The sequence below is a fragment of the Glycine max genome, chromosome 5 (genome assembly GCF_000004515.6).
Source record: "Glycine max cultivar Williams 82 chromosome 5, Glycine_max_v4.0, whole genome shotgun sequence".
In the NCBI taxonomy this organism is placed as follows: Eukaryota; Viridiplantae; Streptophyta; class Magnoliopsida; order Fabales; family Fabaceae; genus Glycine; species Glycine max.
The window spans coordinates 34,282,441-34,308,128 of NC_038241.2; the positions used below are offsets into that span (position 1 = coordinate 34,282,441).

A 25,688-nucleotide genomic window follows, 5' to 3' on the forward strand; every position below is an offset into this window, starting at 1 on the left:
AATTAGTTATAAATTATCAATTATTTTTTTATTATAAATTATCTTACGATAAATTAATTATAAATTAGTAGTTAATATTTTTATAGTTAATTATAATTGATAATATTACTCATAATTTGATGGTGAGAATTAAAAGAAAAATAAAATATAAAATATAAGAACTAAAAAAATTATTTTCAAATTATAAGAATTAATATGAAATTAAAATACAAATTACAAGAATTAAAAAAATTAATTTCAAATTATAAAAACTAAAATATAAATAATAAAGATTAAAATAATCACATTATAAGGATTAAAATATACAAAAATAATGAAAGTAAATGAGTAATTAAACATAATAGATACTAATAATAAAATATATTTTGGAAAATTGATTGTTGGCACCTAAAAGATACCCGAGAGGGTGTAGATTTGTAGTATATAGAGAGAGAGAAGAGAGAAGAGAGAAGAGAGAAGAGAGATGGATCCAGACGCGTTGGCAAAGGCATTCGTGGAGCACTACTACAGCACCTTCGACACCAACCGGAACGGTTTAGCGAATCTGTATCAGGAGGGTTCCATGCTGACCTTCGAAGGGCAGAAGATCCAGGGCGCTTCCAGCATCGTCGCTAAGCTCACTTCCCTCCCTTTCCAGCAGTGCCACCACTCCATCTCCACCGTCGACTGCCAGCCCTCCGGTGTCAACGCTGGCATGCTTGTCTTTGTCAGCGGCAACCTCCAGCTCGCTGGCGAACAGCACACTCTCAAGTTCAGCCAGGTACTCTCCCTCTCTCTGTTAGGGTTTTATTCGCACTCCGATCCGTGATAATTGCTCCATTCACGTTTCGATCTGCCTAATCCTGTGTTTCTCTGTGATGGCGGTCTTTGACGTTGACGCGCATGCAGGTTTCAACGCCATTGACATTTCTGTGCTTATTATTGCTTTTGAATTTGGATGCTGATTTTGTTCGTGTGTTTGATTGATTAATGTGTCGATTTGTTCCTCTGGAAAACCTAAATTGTTAAGTGTTAGGGGGTTTTAGATTGTTATAAATGCTATTGAGAATTAGGAAGGTTTTCAAATGAATTGGCAATTGATTGGAGAGAATGGCCAGTTTGTGATTGGGAATCTAGGGTAGCTGCAGAGTCAAGGCTTGTTTAGAGTAGAGAGTGAGTGGCAAAATAATTATCCAACCTTTTATCATAATAATTTCAATGGATTGTATTGATTGGATCAAAGTTGTTTTTGGATGGTCATGGATTGTAAAACAGAATATCTGTTGGATATCCAAAGGCAAGTTGGTTTCTTTACTCTTCATTGTGCCCTCAACCACACTATTAACCAGGGGAAGTCCTTTAAGCTCTCAAATTTTGGATGCTTTCAACATGCTTCTTGATCTCAACCTTCCTCCTCATGTGCTCTTACCAATGACTGTTCTTGTCTTTTTCATTTATATCAATTTGCTAGCAAAGTTATTGCACTTTTCTTTATCAGTGCTTTGGTAGGTAGGTTATTCATACTTCCCCTCTTCCAAATTGCATCCTGGCCTAGTGGCCTGAATCTGAGTTCAATTTGGTGACCTGTTGGGCCCTTCAAAACAGAGTTTTATTCAAATTTGACTCAAATTTTCCTGTTCTTCTCACAAGTCCCAATGGATTTTCACAAGAATTACACTAGGAGTTTTAATGAATTTTCAATCTCTATAAGCTGAGTGCATTCAACTCTGACCTCTATGTAAGCAGGTGGGATTATGATATGGGTATCATGTCAAGGTGCAGTGCCAAGTCTCTCTTTACCAAAATTGTTTCCCTAAAAAAATTAAAAACAATGATCATTACCCGAACAAACAACTAGAACTTGGCAGCTAGTCACAGATGTTAAAGTTAACATCAAGGAGTTTATGTGGAAGTTAAGCTATGATCACTACCAGTAGGAGGCATGCCAAATTGCAGTGATCCTCTTCCTTGAGAACTAGTTCTCTCTTTATATTTAATTTAACCATTTTTTTATTGTGATTACTGAGTTTCCAGTAAATTATTTTGTTCTATTTGTCTCAATAAATTTAAGGAGCTTAATTTTTTTTGAAAAAACATAGATGGATTGAATAGTTATCTGTATGGATGGGATGGCTTGGTATCCATCTATCAAATGAATTGTGATTGAATTGGGTTTTTATTAATCATCTGAGGTCTTCTTTGTAATTGAAGAAAATAATTAAATTTGTGGTAATAGATGAAGGTGTGTTTCATTACAGAGAAGATAAAGAAGTACTTCATGTGATTGCAATAATAATTTAAAATTTCATTTTTTTGTTTGTTCTTTATAGTAAGGTTAACGTTTACGATGTACTCATTTTACCCTTAACTTAGAAGTGATTGCCTCATGTTAGAGGATCTAAATTCCTGACTCTGAATGGAAATGAAGGGTTGTCCAAATCCTGTCATTTCACTCAAATGATGGTGCCTACATGGAAGTGGAATTTTATTTACAGTCTTGCTTCCTTGGCATATTTTTGTTAACACTTACTATACATGTTTACATGTGCTCTTACACTGGTAAATTGTACATTATATTTTTCCTGTATATGCAGAAATATTGTTTTTGGTGGGCACTTAATCTTATATTCTTGCTCTATTGTCTTCTCATGTACTGTTTCTCTAATTTCTGTCAATCATTAATTTTGTCCCCTCTCTTTTCAGATGTTCCATTTGATACCAACGCCTCAGGGAAGCTATTATGTGTTGAATGACATATTCCGTTTGAACTATGCATGAAGATAGACCATCATATGACCTGAAAGGCCATAGATGAAGTTTGCCTATAGCTAGCTGTTTCAGATTGCACATTTGAAATTGAAAATGGGTTCTTTTTGGTCGGTTGTGTTGAACGCTTAATTGTGCCTGTTGTGTTTAGAATTTTCTGTGGTGACTGGTTAAAAAACCCACCTTCAAGGATAAATTGTTGAAAGATTTTCGGATATTGGAGTTTAAAAACTTTAATATATTTGTGATCCGCGATATTGAATCCAAGCATCTTGATCCAGTTTACCTCTACAAATTAGTTTATGCTTCTTGTCGTAATTTTTTTTCCTTTCTATTTGGTACTGAACGAAGGATTGTTATCTTCGTCTAAGATCAGTATGACTAGGCTTGGAAAATATATTACTGTAGATGTTATTGTTGTATAATAAATTGTGGTTAAAAATTAAAATGGGGGTATCGGTTTATAAAGATTCATTTAAAAAATTATTATCCTTTTTAAGAGGATAATTTATTGGAAATAAAATTCAAATATTAAATATATATACTCTTTTATATCATTTGACAATTAACTTAATGTGACATAAAAGAAATTCAAATGTTAAACACACATATATATTCTTTCATAGTTAGTTTTATCATATACTTTCAATTAAATTAACTAGCTTATAAGTTAGTTTTATTAAATATAACTTACAATGAATTGGAGTTGGTATGCTTAAGTACAAAAGAGATTAAAATGATATGTGTAGAAACTAAAATGAATAATTTTTAAATATAAGAATTAGAAGATAAAATTTGTACAATTATAAAGACTAAATATGTGATTATACCTCCCTATAGTAACAATAATAGCAATTTGTTATTCGAACCTCAAACAACCCTAATAGCAAATTTTTATTCGAACCTCAAACAACCCCGAAGCTAACCTCATTCCAACATTTCATCCAATGATGCTACATTTTCAGATACCTTGTACAGTTGTAAAAGAAGGTAGCAGCCATAAGCTATATCAAATTCGCGAAGATGTCAAGAGTGCACGCAAAGAGATGCTAAAGAAACTTAATCCATTCAATTCGAAACCCCACCCCACCTGCATTCAAGACCATTTCATATTTTACAAAGTAACAATGTTCATTGTTATTTTCACTATACAATCTAGACTGTCTCAAACTAATAAGTCAGCTTGTTCTAGGCATCTAGATACAAAGACCATCGAAATGGTTGTGCCACAAATTGATCATTCAAAATAATGAAGATTACCAAGGCTAGCGTTGCTCCTAGGGAAATGGATAAAAATCATCAATAAATAAGTCATCTCCTACAGAAGTTGATAATGATGCCTCGTCACTCGTACCCGCAAGTTCAGCCTGCAAGGGAATTGACAAGTTATGCATTAACAGCACAAAGCAATTGCATTCTAAAAGGTCAAAATGGTTGATAGCTCTGTATGGTTACTATTTTGTCTTTATTTCTGATTGAGCACGGAATGCCCCATCGAAGCCTCATGCAAAACAATGTTTAAATTATTCAACTAGTGGCAAACTAACACAAGCTAAAGAGATATTGGTTGCTCTGCTTAATAAAATGCAAACACTTTACTCTTCGGCTTTTAGACTAATTTATTTACCTTAGCTTGACGATATTTCTCAAGCATGCGATGATATTGCTCACGAGCATCTGGTGAGTCGACCATGGACAGCACCCTTGAAACAGCCTCTTCAATTTCTACATCAACTTTCTGTTTTCGGAACACCTTGAGAATATCTTCATCTTCATTTTCATTTTCGTTGATGTCCATCTCTTGTCGGAAACCTCGTAAACCAGCTCCTTTTCTCCTCCATCGTAAGACAACCTTGTCCAAGATTCCAACTGCCCATATTACCTTGTAATGCTTCCTAACCTGGTAGCCCCTCACATGAGCCTGCCCAAATAAATTACAAATAACTAAGGTTGATAATAATGCCATTGAAGATGATCAAAGTATGCTCGTGCATGTGTAGCTTGCCTATAACCAACTGTTGGTTTGAAAATCAAATTTATTCACTTTCAGAGTATCTTTAAGTGCTAGTTATATATAAATTAAGAATAATATCTATTTAGCTCTTGGAATTCATTTTGTTCTAGTCAAACTATAAAGTTAACATCTATTACCTGTATCTTCACTACTTTTTTGCGCAACGCTAAGAAATCTTTGCGACCTTTCCAACCTCGATATTTCTTCTGAATCGATAAAGCAGCTGAAGCAGCTGAATTATATTCACGTGAGTTCCGAAAGGCAAGTTTTGACATAGCAGAAATCTCTGAAATGGTACCAATGCCACCTGCACTAGCAGCTACTTCTCTTGCTCTTCGTTTTCTAAAAGAATGTGAACGAAAAGCAGATTGTATCCGCGCAGCTGCCTGAGTTACATTTCTGATAGCAGCCAAGGTATCTTTGAGTGATGCCTGATCCTCACTGGCAGTAAGATTTTCCTTGGAGACACTGTTAACAGTCATATCTGCCTGAAGCTCAGCAGAACTTTTAGATAATTCACTCTCTTCCAGTGTAAGAGATGACAGATGGCTTGTTACAGCTATCTCTGAAAGATACCCTGCCAGTCCCTTGTGCCCATTGCCGGCTGCAATAGATGCAGCAGTTTTACCGGTTGGATCTTGTGCATTTGGATCTGTCACAGCTCCAGCAGATGCTCCAGAAGCTATAAGTGAAGCAACCATTTTTTCCCTATATGGAATAACAAAGCTTCAGGAAAATAACATCCAAAATACTTTAAAATGGAACAGATAATTATAAAATGGTTTCTGAAGAAACAAGACATTAATTTTCTTGATATGATCATCAGTTCTGGCAGATGACTGGATGAACCAAATTTTTTTAATTAGAAATAAAAGTCAGCAACTCAGCATTTGCTTTGAATGATTAAGAAATCATGCTACATGTCGTTATTATACCCTCAGTATTGTCATCAATTTCTACTTTTGACTTACCGGCTAGGAATTGCAGAAAGCCAATTAACTTAACCTACAAGGATTTTGTTAATTTCAGAATTTGAAAGCAGTGTATTTTGATATCATTTTAACTGAACATCAGTTTTTCTTACATCTATCCTGCAGTCTGCATCTCCAGAAATTTAATTTTCAGACTTGAATATCTGAAACATTTATCTTTTTCCTTGCATTTTAGTGCTCTATACCTATAATAAGAGATCAGATAGTTTATTCTCCTTTCCTTCTCCATGTTATCTTTCCTTGCTTCTGCATTCCCTTCTCCAAATGAAAATAAAAATAAAATTACATGCATATTTTACCAAGCACATTTTGTTTGTCAAGTATGTATGCTTTCCCTATCTTCATTACCTATAAGCCTTGTATAGCAATATTAACATCTTTCACCCCAACTAAATAAATCAGTAAACATGGTAGCAAGCTCTCTAGAGTTCTCTATTACCTTCCAAAACGTGCAGCCCAATGAAGGGCAGTCCACCCATTGATGTCACGGAAATTTATATTGACTCCACAAGTGAGAATAGGGTTCAAGGCCCACTCAAAACCTAACCCAGCAACCATGTGAATAATCCCTTGCTCTTTCTTGGACAAAGAGCAGCCTGTCTCTTCATCTTTTTCCTGAGATCTGCAAGAAAGCCACTGTTGAAGCTTATCCTTTAGAAGCTCTTCAAGAAGCCAATCAACAGTACCAGTCGACGTTCCACTGCCAACTAGAAGAGCCTCTATAATATGGCTCCACGAGTCATCATCAGCTTTCTGTTTTATGAGAGGAATTCCAGATTCTATGTTGTCATTCTTTATTGTTGATGCAGAAAGAAGCATTTGCTCTAATCTAACAAGTAATAACAGCTCTTCTGGACTTCTAGTGGCTTCTGTTTCTGATTGAGTACATTGAGTGCAACTATTGGTCTTATCACGATATTCAAACTCTCTGACCTCACTGCAGGACTCCCGGTTTCCAGAAGTAATGCACAGAGTAACCTTTCCAGGAAGGTGAGATGGAGCTTCACAAGAGATTACACCATCCTGAATTATCTCAACAGGAACTTCAACATCACCAAACATACAAGCCCATGCAGAATCCGAGGGATGACAGAGAAGAGACCCAACAACAATGACCTATGCATATGAAGCTTTAGGAATCAAATTTGGACAAAATCAACACTAAACATTATTTTTTAAGATAAGAAAGATGAAAGGAAAAAAAAGAGAGACGACATGTATTCCCCAACTTGTTAAGTCTTAAATGTCCAAAGACACAAGCTTGAGCAACATTTCCCTAACCTAATTATTATAAATAGACTGAGCTTTATACATAATTGCTTTATACCACCACTACCACAAGAATTTCATATAGATTTAAAGTTTCTCAACTAAGTTAAGAAATTTTTTTAAAGCTCTTCAGGAACCTAGGTAAGGTATAAGCACCAATAGTTATGAATCAAAAGAATGAGCACTTTCATTGTTCACAAGATACCAGTTATGCAAAGAGTAATAAATCATTGTATAGGGCATGCAAGGAGTTGGGCTTTAAAGGCACAAACCTTGGTAGTCTCAGTGGCATAACCCCATTCTGGGGAGATTGTCTTAATTGTAAATTTCTGTTTTTGTGCAACAGTCAAGCTTGAATTTGCATCTGGAGGTGCTCCAATTTGGCTTTGGTCAAACAATGTTTCATAGTAGTCAGAATTAATTACTTGTGTTTCCACCATAGAAGAATAGACAGGAAATTTGACTTCATCAACACCTTGAGGTTGTGAGAAAACAGCTGCTAACATGGGAGGGGACAGAAGTTGAAGAAACACCAAAATATGCCAAAAATGTTAACCAGGTGAAAGTAAATCATACAGTTTTCAGAATTATTACTGTTGAAGTTGAGCCAGTGACTGTTTTCCTGGTTGGAAACTGGTACCCTTCTTGCAGAAGATACTGAATTTTCCAGCTTTAAGAATCAAACATTTTAAGTATTGCAGAAACACATGAAGAAAATTATTTCAACATCTGAGCAAACATAAAATTGCAAAATGATATAAATTTTATTAAATATGTCGAAGCAACACTTACATTTTCAACTGGCATGTATACATTTTTCTGTGGTAACTTGACTGCAGATGAGGACTTACATGATTCCAGCACCTCTGTCCATAAAGCCTTTTCATTTCCATCAGGGTAACCATGGTCTATTAATTCATGATAAAATTCACCACCATCACCTATAACAATAAACAGTTTTAGCATCTTTTACCTTCCTCTCTTCCCATTTGATTTTCCATAATGAAGAGGACAAAACAAACTATAAAAAGCTGAATTTCACTTGAAATTAAAAAAATAAAAGTTAAAAAAAAAGGTTCTGAACAGATAATTGTGAAAGTATGCATAAGGTTTTTGATGATGCCAAAAGAATTTACTTGATAATAGTTGTCATCATCAAAAAGGGAGAAAATGTGAATGAATATCATGCAGGTTTTGATGATGCCAAAAAGGTTACTTGATGAGCATGGATTGAATCAAGTCAAAATAACAAGATCAAGTAAATCTAAGATAAAAACTTAGTAAATTTGTTTAAAGAATCTCAATTTGATTGCTTTAGTTTGGCCTCAACATCTTTAGTATCAAAGGCTAAATCAGTTTAAAAAGATATTTTTGAACTGGTAATCGATTACCAGATTGTGTAATCGATTACTAGAGAGTTTGTGAATATATTTTTGACTAATGGCATAAAACTGTTTGAATTTTGATCTGTGTAATCGATTACCAGAATCCTGTAATCGATTACCAGTGAAGAGATTTCAAAAAAACCTTTGAAAAGTCATGACTTTTCAGAAATATAACTGTGTAATCGATTACCAGAATCCTATAATCGATTACAGTGAGAAAACTTCAGAAAAACTATTTGAAAAGATACATCTCTTCAAACCATTTGGAAAGGCACAATGGGCCTATATATATGTGTGTCTGACTTCGAAAAGTATACAAAAGAGAGAGTTTCAAAGAGAACTTAATTGTCAATTCCTCTCTAAACAACTCTTGACCAAACACTTGCAAATTTATTGAGAATTCATCTAGGAACTTCAATTTGTATCATTTACTCTAAAGGAGAGAAATTCTTCTATTCATCTCATAAACTCAATTGTAATCAAGAGACTGTTTGTTTCTTGGATTGCGAGAATATTGTATACAAGGATAAGGGATCCCAAGGTGTGTTCAAAATCTGTAAAGAATTTATAGAGATAGTGGAAAATCTCAAGTGGGTTGCTTGAGGACTGGACGTAGGCACGGGAAGTGACCAAACCAGGACAAAACGAGTTTGCATTTCTCTCTTCCCTTATCTCAGTTATTTTATTGCAGTTTACTTTGTCTTGCACATTTAAAAGAACATTATTAAATTGATTGCTTCTTCTTCTTCTGCATTCTAAGCCTATCATATATCATTTAAAAGGGAATTAAAATTTGTTAACGGGAAAATTTGTAAGACTTAATTCACCCCCCCACCCCCTCTCTTAAGTTATTGAGACCGTTTGTCTAACAATAATAACTAATTTACTAGGAAAAACTTCAAGCAGAGGCAAAACCACAATAACTTCACAAACTAACCATTGGCGGCAAATGTAACAAAAGATTTCTTAGAGTGAGTAGAGTGTCGGAAACCCACACGTATGACCCATAGATCCTAAATAGGAAAGTGAGATTTAAACAACCATAACTTTTTATCTAGTTGGAATTACAGGGCCTATATGATATCAACAGAAAGCTCCTTTCGAGCCTCTTGTTGTTGCAACCGGGATTTACCTTCTTGAGCGTGATTTTGAGCCCAAAATCCATTGTATAAGTATACTTCAAGACTGTTTTAGTATCTTCCTTGAATTTTTCCTTAAATTTAGTATTTTCCTTGTTTAATTAGGATCCTTATTCAGGTTGGCTATCACCACCCTGTAAGTATGTTGTGTTATATTCTTCATGGCATCTTTTAAAATAATATCACAACCTTTTCTCTCAAACTTCAAATTTGCTTGTTATTATTAAAGGTTAGTCAAGTGCTAACCTGTCAGCGAGATGCAATTTATCAAGACTAGAACATTTATTTTATTTTCCTTATCAACAATATAAAAGAACAAAAACACTTATTTATTATGTAACATATGGAATTTTCCAATCAAACCTTTACAGCATGTTCCACATTTTTATGTTTTTATAAAGTCTACTGGAGTAATGTCAAATACAAACAAACCTAGCCGTGAGTAAGTTGTTTAGAACCATTTTTTTTCCTGGTTACTTGGCTTATAATAAGAATCACATATTTCTCTTAAGATTCATATTGGGAAAAACCCAAGTCCAACATTGACTAAAATAATATATAAAAGTGGGGGGACAACTACCACCTAATGAGCTAGCTTTTGAGATTGAATTAATCTCAAACCCAAATTCTAATAATTCACACAACACAACCAGCATATAACAATTAGGGAATTATGTTTCAGTGCGAAAAATTAAACAAATACACCAAACAAGAAGATGGCTATGATAGTTGTGACCAACTTAATCTAAACAGGTATGCTATGAATTTCCATCAACAAATTACAGAAAACTAGCTGTACAGGTGTAAGATGCTGCAAGCACAATTAGATAAGTAGAAGACATATATCTGGATGTGAACAGGTTAAAACACAATATAGATTAAGCACTAAAATATTTCACAGATTTAAACCATGTGTTCTCAACAGATCAAGTTTATTTAATTTACCTTGCCTTCCATTATATCCATCATAAAATAGCCCTTGATCATCAGGTCCAGAGAAAGCAGCAGATTGCTCTTGATTGCTGATCACCCTTTGGTCGTGCTGAGGGTTTGAATCATGTGTAGTTTCGTGCTTACTTCCGAAGGAAACAATATCTTCAAAGTTGTCCTCATTCAAACTTAACTGCACCTCCAATCGGCGCAAAGCTTGAGTAACCTCGAGTTCAGGCGAGGTTCCTGATTCTGTATCTGTCCCATCCATGTGACCCATTTTATTGTTCAGTACGAACATATCAGACGTAACTTCTGTAGACCCTGGACTGGAGAAACTCTGATTAGGTTCATATGAATCGCCAAGTATGGATGTTGACCCTGGATTCTGAGTAGAATATGGGCTAGGACTCTGAGTATACACAGAAGAGGAACTTGGTGACAATTGTGCCCCAGCTCCAGAACTGAGCTTTCCCTATAACATGAGAGTGAATGCATTAATGCAAAACTCAAAGATGGGCTGCACAACAATGTTCCTATGCACACAGAGAATAAAACAATATAATCTAATAATTCCACCCAAGATACCAAATATGATTCTTAAGAAGATTTCGATTTTTTTATTAAAGGCCTTAAGAAAATTTAAGTATATCTTTATTTGAGGCACAAAGCCATCAAATGAAATAATTAGTGCAGAAAAGCAACAGGACATTACAAATCTTTGGAATAATCACTGACTTTTTCTTATACCAATCGTCCTTATCATAGAGAATTAACTATCAAAGCTTCATAAGTAGGAAAATGGTTATCCAAGGTGCATCTGGTCTTCAAATTAGGATATGGGAGGTGAGGTGTAGGCATCTCCGTAGGTAAGTTCTGCTTGGTAGAAGAGCATAAAGAGATGTTCATAAACATAGGGAATAGAAAAAGTTTCAAGAAGTTAAGAGAATGTATGGGGAATGACTTTAATTCATAGTTGAATTGTTTTGCACAGTAATTATTAAAGGGTCTAATATTCACGCAATTAGAAATTATTACAAGTCAACAATGTTACCATACATGACAATCTACAATTGGATGACAATGTAAAAAACCTTTACACTATCCGTGCTTACTAAAATTCATTATTAAATGACTTTGGAAGCATACATGTACATTTTTAAATGAAGTTTGAAAATAGAAAATGAGAGAGGGGAGGGGGAGAGAGGGAGTTAGAACACAGTAGTAATTATAATGGTGAGTGAAAGAATCAACATACCAAACTTAAAAAAGAAATATTAACAGCTAATGGACAATTGCACGAGCCATCTACAAAATGTAAATATGAAAGAATACAGAAAATGTTTGAAATTTCACGGAACAGGAAAATGAATTAAATTATTTGAGTATCACAAGTGAACAGTAAATAGGGAGGATGTGTGTAAAACAACTAATCCAAAACATGTTACGACAGTGAGCAATCTTGCACAAAAGGATTCCCCAAATTTTTCTGGAGGGGCACTATGCACAAGCTACAAGTATTATTATTATGTTTATCTGATATCACGTATCCGAGACTCACCTCACTTGTGTTCCTATAATGCACAAGAACAATATGATCATATGCCCTGCCATGAAACAATAGTATGAGTGATTATGAATGACTATTACAATAACATATATATAAGCATATCACACAAATAGTTATGTACATCGAAGGCTGATTCTGTTTCAAAGTCTAGGATAAACTAATCTTTGCAATTCACTTAAAATTTAGTTAGCCTCTAGGATGGCTTTTTCCCGAAAATTGCATGTTTGTTTTAAAGGATACAACATGTAGTGATAAGCTTAATAATACGAATGATATACAGTTAGCTAATAGTTAAAATTTACTCACGGATCCAACATCCAATAGCTCCGCCTCTGGAAAGTAGGGTTCTGCTCTCCGTGTGCATAGTAACAATTTAAGGCTTCAACATTTCCAACCTAGTCATGCAGATTAGTACAATCATTTAAATTGAAGAAATCAGTATACAGAATACCATCACAAAAACAAATGTTGGCCTAAACTCATAAATATAGCAGCAATAAGTGAATAATGTTTTGATAAACATGCTAAAAAAGAATCACTAAACAGAAATAAGTTATATCTAATGTATATAAGGGCAGTTGATAGGCAAATCATTCATTATTTCAAAAGCATCTTGAAAGCCTTCAATGAAACTTCCAATAAGGATTTTTAAATATTTTTAATAATACCATCTGTCACCATTCACCAAGTTTGAGACATCTATCAAAGACAAATATATTTTTTCTAACAATTCAGGAGAGTCAACAATTTTCCCCCTCTTAAATATTAATTTATGGACTGCATTTCTACAACTGATAGCCCCTCTAGACACTTACTAGCTAACAGGTTTTCCTTTTTCATGGACAACTAATAAACACAATAGTATAGACACTACTAACACACCTTCAGCCTTTCGTGTGCTTCTCCCACAGTTCTTCCATCTCTTTTCTTACGCCAGTTATGACCATCTTTACGGAAGAAACGCAGGACTCTTTTGTTAAACAGAAACAGAGATCCACCTGTTAAGAAGATCAATGGATAATGTTAACAATCAGCATTTTATGGTCAACTCTGAAGAAACAATGACAAAAACTGTCATTTATTTTTATTTCTAAAATCAATTGGATAAAGGGAACACAGATCTTACTGGTTGGCTGTTGTGGGGGCTCTTGGGTGAACTGGAACTTTTCATGATTCTGTAAAATGTACATCACTTCTGCAGGCTTCAACCATCTTGCTTGAGCCTCTTGATGCAGATCATTAATATCGTATTCGTAACCTAAAACCACAACATAAATACGTCAAATAATTTAGAACCCTTCCCATCATCATCATCATTGTTTTCTTTTCTACCTTCTTATAGCAGAAGAATTAGATAAGCTGGGGACATTTTTATGCATTAATAAGAACTGCACAACGTAACTAACAACTTAATTTTTTTTTTCTCTGTACAGCACCAATGAATTATTCCAATATTCCATATCATTTGGAAGCAAAATGTGTTAGGGGCAGCAAAATAATTGAGTAAATTAAATCAAATTGCAAAAAGCATGCTACAGAGAATATACTAAAGTGCTTTACTGTCAGTGCGAGTGTTTGATTTTCACCGATTCCAAACAAATTCCAAAACTCACATGGTCCCTATTGAAAGCACCAACCTCAGAAAACTAAACAGAATGCACACACACAAAGTCACAAGTGATGTGGTTCACTTCAACTACCCAATCAAACCAAGTCAAACTCAATTCAATTCACTATACATCGCACCAAAACATTAAACATCCCAATTTTCCAATTTCTTTTGCTAAACAAGACATAATAATAACAACCATTAATCATTAAGAAAAAGTAAAGACACGTTTACCAGGTGTCATGGTGTTGAATCCGAGGAATAAAAAGCTACAAGTAGTAGAACCGGACACAGAGCATTGTTGGAACCGCAGAAGCTGCTAGATTCGCTGCGGTGCGAGTTGGTTCCGAAGAATAATGGATCTGAGAAAGGAAGTGGCAAAAGCAGAAAGCTGAAACAGACGCAGTTGGCGTTAGTTGAAGCTTAGCTTAGAGTTGATTTGAGGTTGTGATAAAGGTTAAGGTTAGCGAAACGTGCTTTTATTAAACAACTTTTTTTTTTTTTTTTGGATACAATACAATTTTATTAAACAAGTTGGAGACCCCGACCAAGACCAAGAGATGTTACTATTTGCTACTACTATGTCTTGCTTTTCTCACCTCTTTAATTTAATTTTAGAATATTCAAGATCTATATGAGAAAGACTTTACAATACAGCGATTAAAAAAAGACTTTCCAAGTTGGACCAAGTGTGATTTTTCTAAGCGGTAATCACAATCAGGTAGTCGTCCTTTTATAATTAAATAAACATTTAGTAGTATTATACACAAAATTTACTTTTTTGTTAACTTTGCTAACCACCCTCTTAAATATTTAAAGAAATATCAAAAGACGTACGCGATTAAAAGTCTGACTAGACTATAGAGATTAAAAAAATATTATAAATAGTTCTACTCTTCGATTATAATTGTGTTTATTTTAAATATTTTCATTTTTTATCTTAATAAAATATTTAATGTATAAATGAGCGAAGGTGTTTTTAAGCGACATGCAAGGACTTCATCAAAAAAGGGAGATATGCAAGGCGAACACATTCATTATTGAGTGGATGATCCATAAATCAAAAGTTTCATCATGCATATTTTAATAATATAGCATGCCATAATTAAAAAGTTAATTAATATAAAAATATTTACCGTGCATAATATATTGAAATTAAACTTTCATTATAAATTTAGAAAATGCCGCTACATGTATTTAGGTCAAATTAATTATTAATAAAAAAACAAAATGTGAAATTGTGAATGAGGTGAGTGGGTTGAATATCTCTTGGGCAACCTGATTAGCAATGATATCATCATAAAGGAAGATCTGATCATCATTATTAAACACAAAAGACAAGTTTGTACTGTGTGAACGAGGGTTGAAGTACAGGACTAATTTCAGGTGGGTGAAAACTTATTAGTAGTAATAGGCGTTTGAGTTGATATATTGACTTTCAATAATAATAATAATAATAAAAGACATTGACTTCATCCACATTTCAAAACAAACAATTTCAAAGTATGTTATTCATTAATCTCATTTTATTTGTTATATATAGTACATGTGTTTGAGAAATGCTAGCAGATTTTATGAGAAAACATTTAAAATAACTTCTCATTTTAATCATATTTTAAATTCTTTTCAGTTATTTTGAAAAACTGAAACAAATTGCAACACAAGTGTGTGAATTAAATTAATTTGAGGTTTAATTTGAGAGGGTATGGTTCAAGAAGCATGTGGCATTTAATCAATGTCATTTCCTCACGAAGTACTTGGGGAACAAGAGGTGAATTTCAGGTCCATGATGACACGAACGAGAGAGAAAGTGTGTATGGAGTACACGTGTTTGATTCAAAGCCATGTTAATTGCTGAACTTGGATAAGAAAACTGGATAATCTTTGGGGAAGATAGAGTCATACATACTGCCCATTGTTTTAAATTCTTTCCATCGTGGGAATAAATTATTCCAAACGTTTTCCATATGCACATATGGGATTTTATTTTTCAGAGCATGGTAGTATTTTATTTGCTATTATAAATTTGATAGAAATAAATAAATATTCATTATGAAGATAGTATTTAACTATCATTTAACAACTTGAGTCCTGAGTATTATATCTGATTAAGACCTGATTGTTTTAAATTTAAATAAATTTATTTATAACCGTTAAGTGTAATTAAAATGTTTACTTAAATTAATTTTAACTATAATTTTACCTTCTAACATATATATATATATATTAGGAATGAAAGAAATACAAGATAGATGAAAAGTAGTTTTAGGATTCATTCATTCAATTAAATTATTACAAAATTGATGTATTTATACAAAGATAGAAAATAATTAATTTGAGTAATCAACATTAACTTACTTAAAATAATTTTTAGTAACTATAACTTGAGTAATCAACTAACTTATTTAAATAACTTCTAATAACTAACTAAATTAATTTTATGTTTAATAATATATTTTTTTTTATCTCATGGAAAAAAAAAATATATTATCAAAGAAGTTTTCCATGAGTAACTGCTCTAGCTTTAACTGGGTAATCGGGTCGAGATCAAAGTCGAGTTTTCTTCCCACAAGCATAATGTAAATGGTAGGATACAGATAGTAAATTAGCAATATTATTGTTTACTTAAAAGCACAAAATATAACTATAAGAAATTTATTATTTTGGGGCAGTTTTACGTCCTCAAATTGATATGGGATTCGGGGTGTGCAAAGTCCCAATTGTCCTCTAACTCGGCTTAATCTAAGGTTGATTTGTACTGGTTTAAATTTTAAAAAGTTCGGATTAAGGTTCAGGCCGTCTTAACCTGATCTTAATGTCTTGTTTTTATAACAAATATATATTATTAATATTTTTTATTCAATGGATAACATTTTGTTTAACATGATGTTATATTTATAATATTATTTATTTTAAAATATATATTGTAAAATATATCTTAATTTAAGGGTTTTTTTTTCTTCATTTTTTCATTCTTAGATTCAGCTATACAAAATATTAAGATTAATATATTATGAATTTTTCATTCTGAGATTCAACTGTACAAATTGTTAAGATTCATATATTGTGATAATAAGTCAGGTCAAGCTGATCTTCTCTTTAATTTATCAAGTTTTGACTTTTGATCCAGTTAGATTTGAGTTTAAGTAAATGATCCGAACAAATTTTAAATTGGATTAGAACAAAAATAAACATCTCTTAACCCGTTTTACGCTCACCCTTTTATGTGAGAATTTTGACAATTGCTGTAATTACATTAGCCAGAAGTCAATTTGTGACAATTTTAGAATTCCTGACCTGTTTTAAAACTCTTCTATTTGTGATGATTGTGTTGTGAAGGTTTAAACCTTCTTTGTTTGTGGAGGTTGAAAATCCTCTTCTTTTTGTAGCAGTATTTTCGAGGAGGCTTTTAAGTTTTAGTTTCCTCTATTTGGGATGAGTTCATTTTTAATTTTTTCCTTTTCCATGTATAGCATTTTTTTAAAAAAATCTTTTTCTGAAGATTTACCCTCCTTTTAATTGTGACAAATTTTGTCTATTTTTGAAACTTTTTCACCCCTTAACTTTGAACCAAATTGTATTTTTTTTTAAAATGCATAACATTCTTTAAATTTTAATTACTTATATAATATGAAAAATTTCATTATTATAACTATAGCAACAAACGTACTTCAAACATTAACATTAACGATAAATTAAATTATCATTCATTGTAAGTTTTACTTTATAACTTTTTTTTTACCTTACTTTATAATTAACTTAAAATCCACAATAACATAAAATAGTTTCACAATAAATGTAAATAATTGTATGTAAAAAAACAAACTAAATATTACTAGCACACTACAGAATCCTCTTGCATTCAATTAACTAATTCGCAGCGTTACTTGGCTGAAATTATAAAAGAGACACAAGTTCACATAAATGATCAAATACCATCCAATCACTAAATTTATTTAATGGTTTTTCAAGTCTTAGATTAGGGATCCCCGCAAGTATAACTATGAAACCAATTAGCCCTGATTTTGTAGGACACGTGCGAACAGAGTATTCAAATCCCAAAACCATATATAATAGTAGCCTCTAATTCCTTGCTTCGGATGAAGCACCCAATTGCAATTAGCATGGGAAGCAAGTTATCCTTAATCCAAATCCAAGTTCAATATCAAAGCATATACAATCACATGCACGTAGCAGTGAATCCACAGTAACTTAAACCCCAAAAACTCCTCTCACACCATCTTTGTCCCCCTCACAATCACTTCCAACATTGATTGCATTTATATGCAATCTCCATCCATGAATCCCCCACAACACAAGACACAAGCTTAGTTAGCATTCTGTGAGTAACACAACACAAACACAAGGTATATAGCCTTAAAAGTAGAGTAGTACTAGTTGGAAAACATGTCGGATTGGGGTCCAGTGTTTGTGTCGTTGGTGCTGTTCGTGCTCTTAACACCAGGGTTGCTGTTTCAGGTACCAGGGAGGTCAAGGGTGGTGGAGTTTGGGAACTTTCAAACAAGTGGTGCTGCCATACTCATTCACTCCCTCCTCTACTTTGCTCTCATATGTGTCTTCTTGCTGGCTGTTAGGATCCACTTCTACCTCGGATAGTTCATTTTTCTTGGGATTATTCAATTCAGTCATGTTTCTGTTCTGTTCTTATTGCGTGCTGAAATAACAACGTGGCTTTCATCATTTTTTTTCTTGTTTTTGACACCTAGTTTGGTCAGTTGTTGTGCCTGAATGAATGCTAGTACTTGATTTTATACTCAATTGCATTTTAGATATCATCATGTATGTATGCGTTTCAGTTGACGTAGAATATGTTAATTTCGGATTAATTTACGGCATTTGTTCAATTCAACTCCAGGCTTGATTTGATTTGGTGTAACGCGGGAAAAGAATAACCAACCACTCGTCACAGAGTTTATTTTATTTTTGTTTTTTATTCTCCCCTTGAATAAATGTGAAATGCGCATTATACTGGCTATCTTTAATAATCTGTAAATCCTAAATATTAACCATCTTGCATAAATTTTCAAATGAATGAACCATCTGGAGCTTGTATGAGAGTTGGTTTATTTGTCCTGAATATTTTTGAGACAAGATCTAATTCTATTTATGGACAATATCTTCCGCTTCGTCCAAGTAGGATCCTAGTGCAATTAAATTAGGTATATGAATTTATATATATTTCTTAAAATAGATAGAGATGTGTAAATTAGCAAATTCTCTTCTTAAAATATATATATAATTTTATTTATTTATAATTGAAGTCAATTTAGCTCTCTAATCCGATATATAGCTAGGTTCAGCCATTAATTTAAAACCCCCTGAATCTGTTAAATTTGACACTCTGGTTAAGAAGGTTCAGATAAGACAAACAGCCCAATTTACCAGCTCTATTAATCATGAACAACATTCATAACACAGTCGAAGTTTGAAGCTTAATTTATGGCACTGGAGCCCAACGAACCAGCGGAGGTTACGAATACTACTTAGAAAAACTTTTATCAGACTCTCCTCCCTTCCTCCCAAGTAAAAAGCATTTTGGAGTGATATTTTCCTGATTAATTATACAAAGATGACCTTTCATTTAATTTTTCTATCTTCCTCTCCTTATCACATCATAAACTTTATTATATTCATTTTTTTTCTTTTTTTTACTCTGTATCTAAATATTTGATAACAAATTGAATGTTTATTCATATTCATCCATGAGAGCATAAAACACTGACAAATTAATTTATAAAAGATAAAAAAATTAAATTTAATATCTGAATGTACATAAAATATGAAAAATTAGTCTTACATATAATTTAATGATAAATTAATTTTTAAACTTTATAACTTAATGTCAAATTGATCCTTAAAAAATAAAATTTATTATCAAATTAATCATTGAATATTATAACTTAATTACAAAATAGTCTAAAAAATTTAACAACAGAATTAATTTGTTGTACTTTTTTACATTCAACAACTAAATTTTATATATTTCATCTTTTAGAGGCTAATCTATCACCGCATCACACTTCTAGGCCAAATTTAATTATTTAATCTTAAATCTACGAGGAAAACGTTGGTAATACATTATTGGACATGCTTTTTAATATATTTTGTTATATATTTCAAAGACTTTTTTTTATTATATATATTAGCTGGATTCACAATGACATTTTACTTAATAAAAGAATACTTTTTAATTAAAATATACTGTGGTATTAAAACAAATAAAAAATATTTTGTTAATATTTCCCATTGAAGAATCTCATACAAACGAATGACAGTTGAAACAAGAACTAAGAGGTCTTTTACTTTGTTCGTTTTCTCTTGTTTGAGTATTGCTTTTTGCATCGGAACTATGTAGCGTAGGGATGACTATGGTCAAGTTGGGTTCGGTAGTAGAAAACTACACTTCGATCAACTAATTAAACATGTATTAATTAGTTTGATTAAATTTTTGAGAAATTATATATATAATTACTTCTTAATACATGAGTATGATAACTTTTTTTTTTTTAGGAAAAACTTAGTAGGGAACTTTACTTCAACGAAAAAGGCTAAACTTTTAACATCAGAGTTGATAAGAGGATTTATTTGATGAGTTGTCCTCTATCCTTTACATAGTTTTATAAGCGAAAATTAACTAATTAAAGCATCTGCTACTTTTTTTCCTATGTATATATAAAAAAATTCATCGCGAGAACTATTCCTACCTTATGGATGTTGAGTAGAATTTGCCTTTACGAGAATATATTTGTAATCCTAAACCAAAAAATCAAATTTATTATCTCTTTTCTCTCTCATTTTTAACAATTTTTTAAAAAAGATAATCTTCCAAATAACAATATATACTACTTTCTTTTTAATTGATAACTTTTCACTATAATAAAATCTGATAAAAAAGCAAACAACAAATTTGATCAACATATTAACAAGGAAAAAAATTGTCCACATCTTTTTGCGGCTATAAACTCTATTAATACGAGAAATGCAACAAGCGATTGAAAAGTAAAAAAGAGATTAAAAGAATGACGTGATGCAAAAAAAAAAAATAATCGAAAGTATTGGATAGTAGAATATCATAGTTGTATAAAGAATCCCTCTAGAAAACTTCTTAACGAAAAGTAATGCGAGATTCAAGATGTGCTGACAAGTTATGCTCTAGATTGCATCAACCTACAAGGCATAGTTGATCCTAATTTTTTGGTTGTCAATTATACCTTGCTTCCTTGCTCCACTTTGCTCAGTCATGCAATTGCCTCAGACCCAGATCAGAATCATTCTTCAATTTCCTATTTAATAAGCTTAGCTTACAGATGATCATCACACAGCATTTAATTCATTGAAAACTGGGAGATCTGTGAAGTAGTGATCACTATCTAAAACTAGTTACTATATTTGTTGTAAAACAAGTAGTAATTTGTGCAGGGTGTGATGGCAGCAGATTGGGGTCCAGTGGTGATATCAGTAGTGTTGTTTGTGCTTTTAAGCCCAGGGTTGCTGTTTCAGCTTCCAGCTAAGGGCAAGGTGGTGGCATTTGGGAACATGCAAACTAGTGGCTTATCTATCTTAGTCCACACCATCATCTTCTTTGGACTCATCACCATCTTTCTACTTGCCATTGGTGTGCATATTTACTCTGGATAATCAATCATCCCCTAGCAATGTACCACTATATGTTGTTTTATTCTCTATGGTTGGTGTTTTTCTTTTTGTTCTTTTTTATTCTGGTTTAAATTATTTTGTTGTAATGTAACTTTTAAGATGTGATCAAGGATTGATGACTTAATTAATTTCTTCTTTCATTTCTCTTTCCCATGGAATATTGATCTGTGTGATGTACTTCACTTTGCTGATTTATGTAGAAGAATATATGAATTGGAAAATACTTTTTTACACCCCAAACAACATATAATTATATCGTGACGGAGCTAGTGCTAGGAACACACTTTTATCCTTTGTCTCTGCACGCATATGGTCGTATTTTTATGTGTAGAAGGGGTAGGATGTAATGTAAGATGTCGCGGTATGAAAAAAATTAAAGAGTTAGGTACAATATTGGATTAGAGTTAGGATCAATTCCTTAGTTGCGTCTTGTATTTGTTTTCTTTTTGCTGTCTCGAATTGGATTATGAAAGTTAGGTATTTAGAGTTTTACTTGTAAAGGAATGCTAAAGTTTTGATGCTAACAGATTCCTATAAACGAAGTATTAAACGGTTAACATGTTGATTAGAGTTTGAATTTTAATAACGTGTGTGAAAAAAAAATTGTTGAGAGGGAAAATTATTTTAATTATCTTTTATATCACACACCGAAAAAGATAATCTCCAACGATACCCTTGAGTAAAAGAATGGAGTCAGGTGGAGGAGGGGGGAATCAACTAGTCCCTAGCTATGCTTGTTTAGGCAAATTTTGGGAAGAAAGGGTATTGAAGGAACGATTATGGTGAGACGATATCATTTTCTGTTGTTTGATGGACACAAAAAAAGGTAGTGACTGATTAAAACCGTGTGGGTCTTCTTACATAACTTTCTATGCTACTACGCAAGGACAACGCCAAAAATACAATTTTATCTGTAAAACACAGTGAACTTTTACCTCATTTCTCTTCGTGCCATCATGTGTAAAACTATATATAATTATTCATTTTTTTTCCTCCAATTTTGCTTTTCAATTCGATCAAACAAAGAAAATATTTTCCCTCTTATTTTCTGTTCATTCTCTATCTAAACAGTGTAAATTTCTTTCCATTCTATCTTTGATTATTCTTCTTTCTATTCCTTCTTTCCTCATTCAGAGTGTAAGGTCATATTTAAGATTCACAGTATCTGGCAACAGGGACCATGCATTCAAGTACTGAATTTGAACTTTTTCCCAACTTGAAAATATTTTATTTGAAGCAATTCTATTAATAAAAACTGCAGATTTTCCCCATTTACTTATTTCTTTCCAAAACTTATATTCACCCTAAGTAAGCTTCCACTTGATTTATTGGCAACCAAATAAATAACATGGAATGAAATTTTAAAACAAGCAAAAACTAGTTTAGCCCGAGTTCAACTCAAGCGAGGCATAACTCTGTCCTCAGTTTATATATATATATATATATATATGGTCTCGTGAGTCATCCGATCATACTTTCCCTTTCATTTTATAGTACATATAATCATATACCATGTTTGGAAATGGAAAAAAAATAAAGAAAATCAGAAGCCTAAAATTCAAATTTTACAAAAGTTATAGTAAAGACAAATACAGTAATTGACATCAAAAGACAGTAGCTGGGAACAAGTCCTCAATTCTTGGTGCTGGCTATTTGTAAATAAAAAGAGAAGCCATATCCACAAAAGCCTGATATCCATGACTCCTGCTTCTAGTGAGAGAAGTTCAGTAATCTTCATTGTTCTATGGGCAGCATGAGCAGGCAGGCACAAAACCAGTATAGTACTGGTCAATTCGATTATTTATCTTTTTATATAAGTTTCCACTCTGAAACAGCAAGAAATTGTAATGAAGTTCTTAGGCTCGTGATCCAACCAAAAAGAATGATATAATCAAAGACATAAGCTTTGCGGTTAAGTCAAAATAAACAGCAGAAATGGGAACTCCAAACTGGCTAATATCAAAATTTAGTAGTTTACAAGATATTGTACACCACGCAAATATAATATTTCTACAAAGACTAAAATGTAATTTGCTTTTCGAATTGGAAGCTATTACCTGTAGTTTATATGGATTATGTATCAAAGCCAAGCAACGGTAGAATTTGCCAATTTAGCCTAAAAAAAGGTAGAATTTGCCAGCTTAGCCAGCCTCAAGCAACATTAATATACCCGGCTTCAATCATTTCTCAACAAGAATATACAAAACCAGCGGGCAGCAGGTGCAATTTTTGTATTTTATACTTTTAAAACAAAACCGATCTTGCAGATCCCACCTTTGATTGAAAAAGAATTTTTACATTTTATTTTTTGGATTCATCAAAGGCCATACACTAAGATAGTCTTAATCTATCTTATTCTCAAAATTTTCACTATACTAGTAGCTCCCAATAGAATTTTGACCAAAACTTTATAATGAAGTATGAAATTCTTAATAATATGAAAATCTGTTTCAAAAGAAAATTACAACAATCAATAATGACTGAGCAAAACTTAACCAAAAAGAACTTTATTTTTCAAACAACTAGTCTGCTACATCCTGTTCCTGTGGCTGTGAGGGTAATAGCAAATTCAGCACCTACATCATACTGAATTGCAGCCTATCTCTACCTGTGATGTGGGTTTTGCCAATTCCCCGATAGATGTGGCTTAATAAGTAAAGTTTAAATATCTTATGGCTTGAAGGTGCATATATCTATGCAACAAAAATTCCTTACTAGCTTTTAAACTAATTATCTCAAAATTTCAGCAAATCTAAATGCATGTAGCAGGTGCATATACAGGAAACCAAACAGACATATATATGATAAGCTTGTGAAGAGATGTGATGGGCAAAAGAGGTTTATTAATTGATAAGCTCGTGAAGAGTTTTTAATGCACTTTTTACGTGCATATAGGTCATGTTTGTTTCAAATTTTCAGCAAGATAACTGTTTTTCTTTTAAAAACTTTCACCAAGATTAAAATATAACAATTATTTCTTCAAAACAAGTTAATCTAACACGAAAGTCTTCCAAACACTAAACCTAATAGACAACCAACATAGTTACCCTAGCAACGGACCTGAGTCTATACTAGGTGTTAGGTTCAAATTTCATTACCAACTATAGTAAAAAAAAAATAGAGCAAAAAGCAACAAATTTTCAACATCTCTAAGATGAATTAATGAGGCTATCCAAATATTTCTCAAAAATCTCCCTTCCTCCAAATATTTGTTAAAAGTGGAAAGCTCTGAAAATTGGAGGGGTAGAAAAGGAAAAAGACAATAAACAACAGACAAACTTCCTTTTGGGTCCCACAACACAAACAAGAGATCAGATAGATAAACACAATGATAGCCAAAAAGACGTAACTTATCCACAATACACACACCATCAAATCTGGACAATATCTATCTTCAATTTTCTTCAGATTCTAACAATGGTAGATTAAAAAAAAACCTAAATTTCTGCAACAAATAATTAAGCAATATCTCAAAGTTTTAATTTTTGTGTTTCTTACCAGGGAGATCCTTACGTGGCGTAGCGTAACAGAGAATAGAACGCCCGAGAACGGAGAGAGAGGAAACGACGCCAGCGACGTAAAACACCATAACCAATCCGAGAACCCACGGCATCAGCATGAACCCGATGAAGAAAGTCACCGATCCACACAGCATCAGCGCCACCGAAATCCCTAGCAGTAGCGACGCGAACCCCGCCGGAGTAATCTGCGCCCCCGCCGGCGAACGCCTCGCCGGAGGCTCCGGCACGATCGACGGTGACCGGAGAAGGTTGAAGACCAGAGCCGAGAGCTCACAGAAAACCCTAGATTGCTGATCTTCCTGTCCTCTCATGGTGTCTTTGTATCAGAGGAAGAAGAAAAAGATGTAACAATAATAATAATAGGGAGAGGAATAGGATAGAAAAGGAAGGAGATGAAAATTAAACGTGTTGTTGTTTTGAGGAAATCAGGAAATGGAAGTATTTGCAGAAAGAAGAAAGAAAGATGTAAATGAATTATGTTTGCATTTGGGGATTCGCGTTGCAAGTAATGACACGTTGTCGTTTTGCTTAGATTAAAGACGCAGAAGCAGAATAGAAAAGTTGAAGAAAAAGTGTTGCGTGACGTTAGGATTTTGGTTTTGAGGGATGGAGATGTGATGTGGTTGAATCATTTCACACGTCGCACGACCAATTAGGAAGATAATAGAGGGCTACTATTGTAATTATATTTTATTTTTAAAAACCATACATAATTGGATTTATATTTTTAAGGATGATTGAATGGGTCAGTTTTACCCGTTTTGGCCCATCCTATTATTAGTTCCCACAAATCAGGACAGGTTGCTTCATTTTTTATTCATGGGCTCAATAACAAGC

General features: G+C 33.0%; 5 protein-coding genes across 9 annotated transcripts; 3 read left to right on the forward strand and 2 right to left on the reverse strand.

Moving 5' to 3' along the window:
• The first annotated feature begins 367 nt into the window (after positions 1-367).
• LOC100802075 (nuclear transport factor 2B) lies at positions 368-3,012 on the forward strand. The gene is made up of 2 exons (XM_003524853.3): positions 368-760; positions 2,683-3,012. The coding sequence occupies exons 1-2, from the start codon at positions 464-466 to the stop codon at positions 2,755-2,757; spliced, it is 372 nt and encodes a 123-aa protein (XP_003524901.1). The 5' UTR covers positions 368-463; the 3' UTR covers positions 2,758-3,012.
• Positions 3,013-3,792: 780 nt separating this feature from the next.
• Positions 3,793-14,115, reverse strand: LOC100786880 (calmodulin-binding transcription activator 4). Of its 4 annotated transcripts, none has more exons than XM_006580060.4 (13): positions 13,888-14,115; positions 13,171-13,302; positions 12,927-13,042; positions 12,351-12,439; positions 12,036-12,081; positions 10,490-10,949; positions 7,813-7,961; positions 7,615-7,690; positions 7,293-7,519; positions 6,191-6,867; positions 4,897-5,467; positions 4,373-4,666; positions 3,793-4,112 (listed from the first exon to the last, which is right to left on the reverse strand). In XM_006580060.4, exons 1-13 carry the CDS (start codon positions 13,895-13,897, stop codon positions 4,023-4,025), a joined length of 2,937 nt encoding a protein of 978 aa, XP_006580123.1. In that variant the 5' UTR covers positions 13,898-14,115; the 3' UTR covers positions 3,793-4,022. The 4 variants fall into 4 exon arrangements, with proteins under 4 accessions (XP_006580123.1, XP_003524171.1, XP_006580122.1 ...); XM_003524123.5 differs by having other exon boundaries at positions 7,293-7,516; positions 7,597-7,690; XM_006580059.4 differs by having other exon boundaries at positions 7,597-7,690.
• Positions 14,116-17,792: 3,677 nt separating this feature from the next.
• LOC102662714 (uncharacterized) lies at positions 17,793-18,504 on the forward strand. Its single transcript, XM_006580062.4, has one exon. It carries the CDS (start codon positions 18,061-18,063, stop codon positions 18,268-18,270), a length of 210 nt encoding a protein of 69 aa, XP_006580125.1. The 5' UTR covers positions 17,793-18,060; the 3' UTR covers positions 18,271-18,504.
• Positions 18,505-20,962: 2,458 nt separating this feature from the next.
• On the forward strand, positions 20,963-21,454 carry LOC102662841 (uncharacterized). The gene has a single exon (XM_006580063.4). It carries the CDS (start codon positions 21,100-21,102, stop codon positions 21,310-21,312), a length of 213 nt encoding a protein of 70 aa, XP_006580126.1. The 5' UTR covers positions 20,963-21,099; the 3' UTR covers positions 21,313-21,454.
• Positions 21,455-22,722: 1,268 nt separating this feature from the next.
• On the reverse strand, positions 22,723-25,533 carry LOC100803665 (uncharacterized). Of its 2 annotated transcripts, XM_014775673.3 has the most exons (3): positions 24,829-25,494; positions 23,388-23,446; positions 23,066-23,156 (listed from the first exon to the last, which is right to left on the reverse strand). In XM_014775673.3, exons 1-2 carry the CDS (start codon positions 25,160-25,162, stop codon positions 23,442-23,444), a joined length of 339 nt encoding a protein of 112 aa, XP_014631159.1. In that variant the 5' UTR covers positions 25,163-25,494; the 3' UTR covers positions 23,066-23,156; positions 23,388-23,441. The 2 variants fall into 2 exon arrangements, with proteins under 2 accessions (XP_003524903.1, XP_014631159.1); XM_003524855.5 differs by lacking the exon at positions 23,388-23,446 and having other exon boundaries at positions 22,723-23,156; positions 24,829-25,533.
• Between the last annotated feature and the right edge of the window lie 155 nt (positions 25,534-25,688).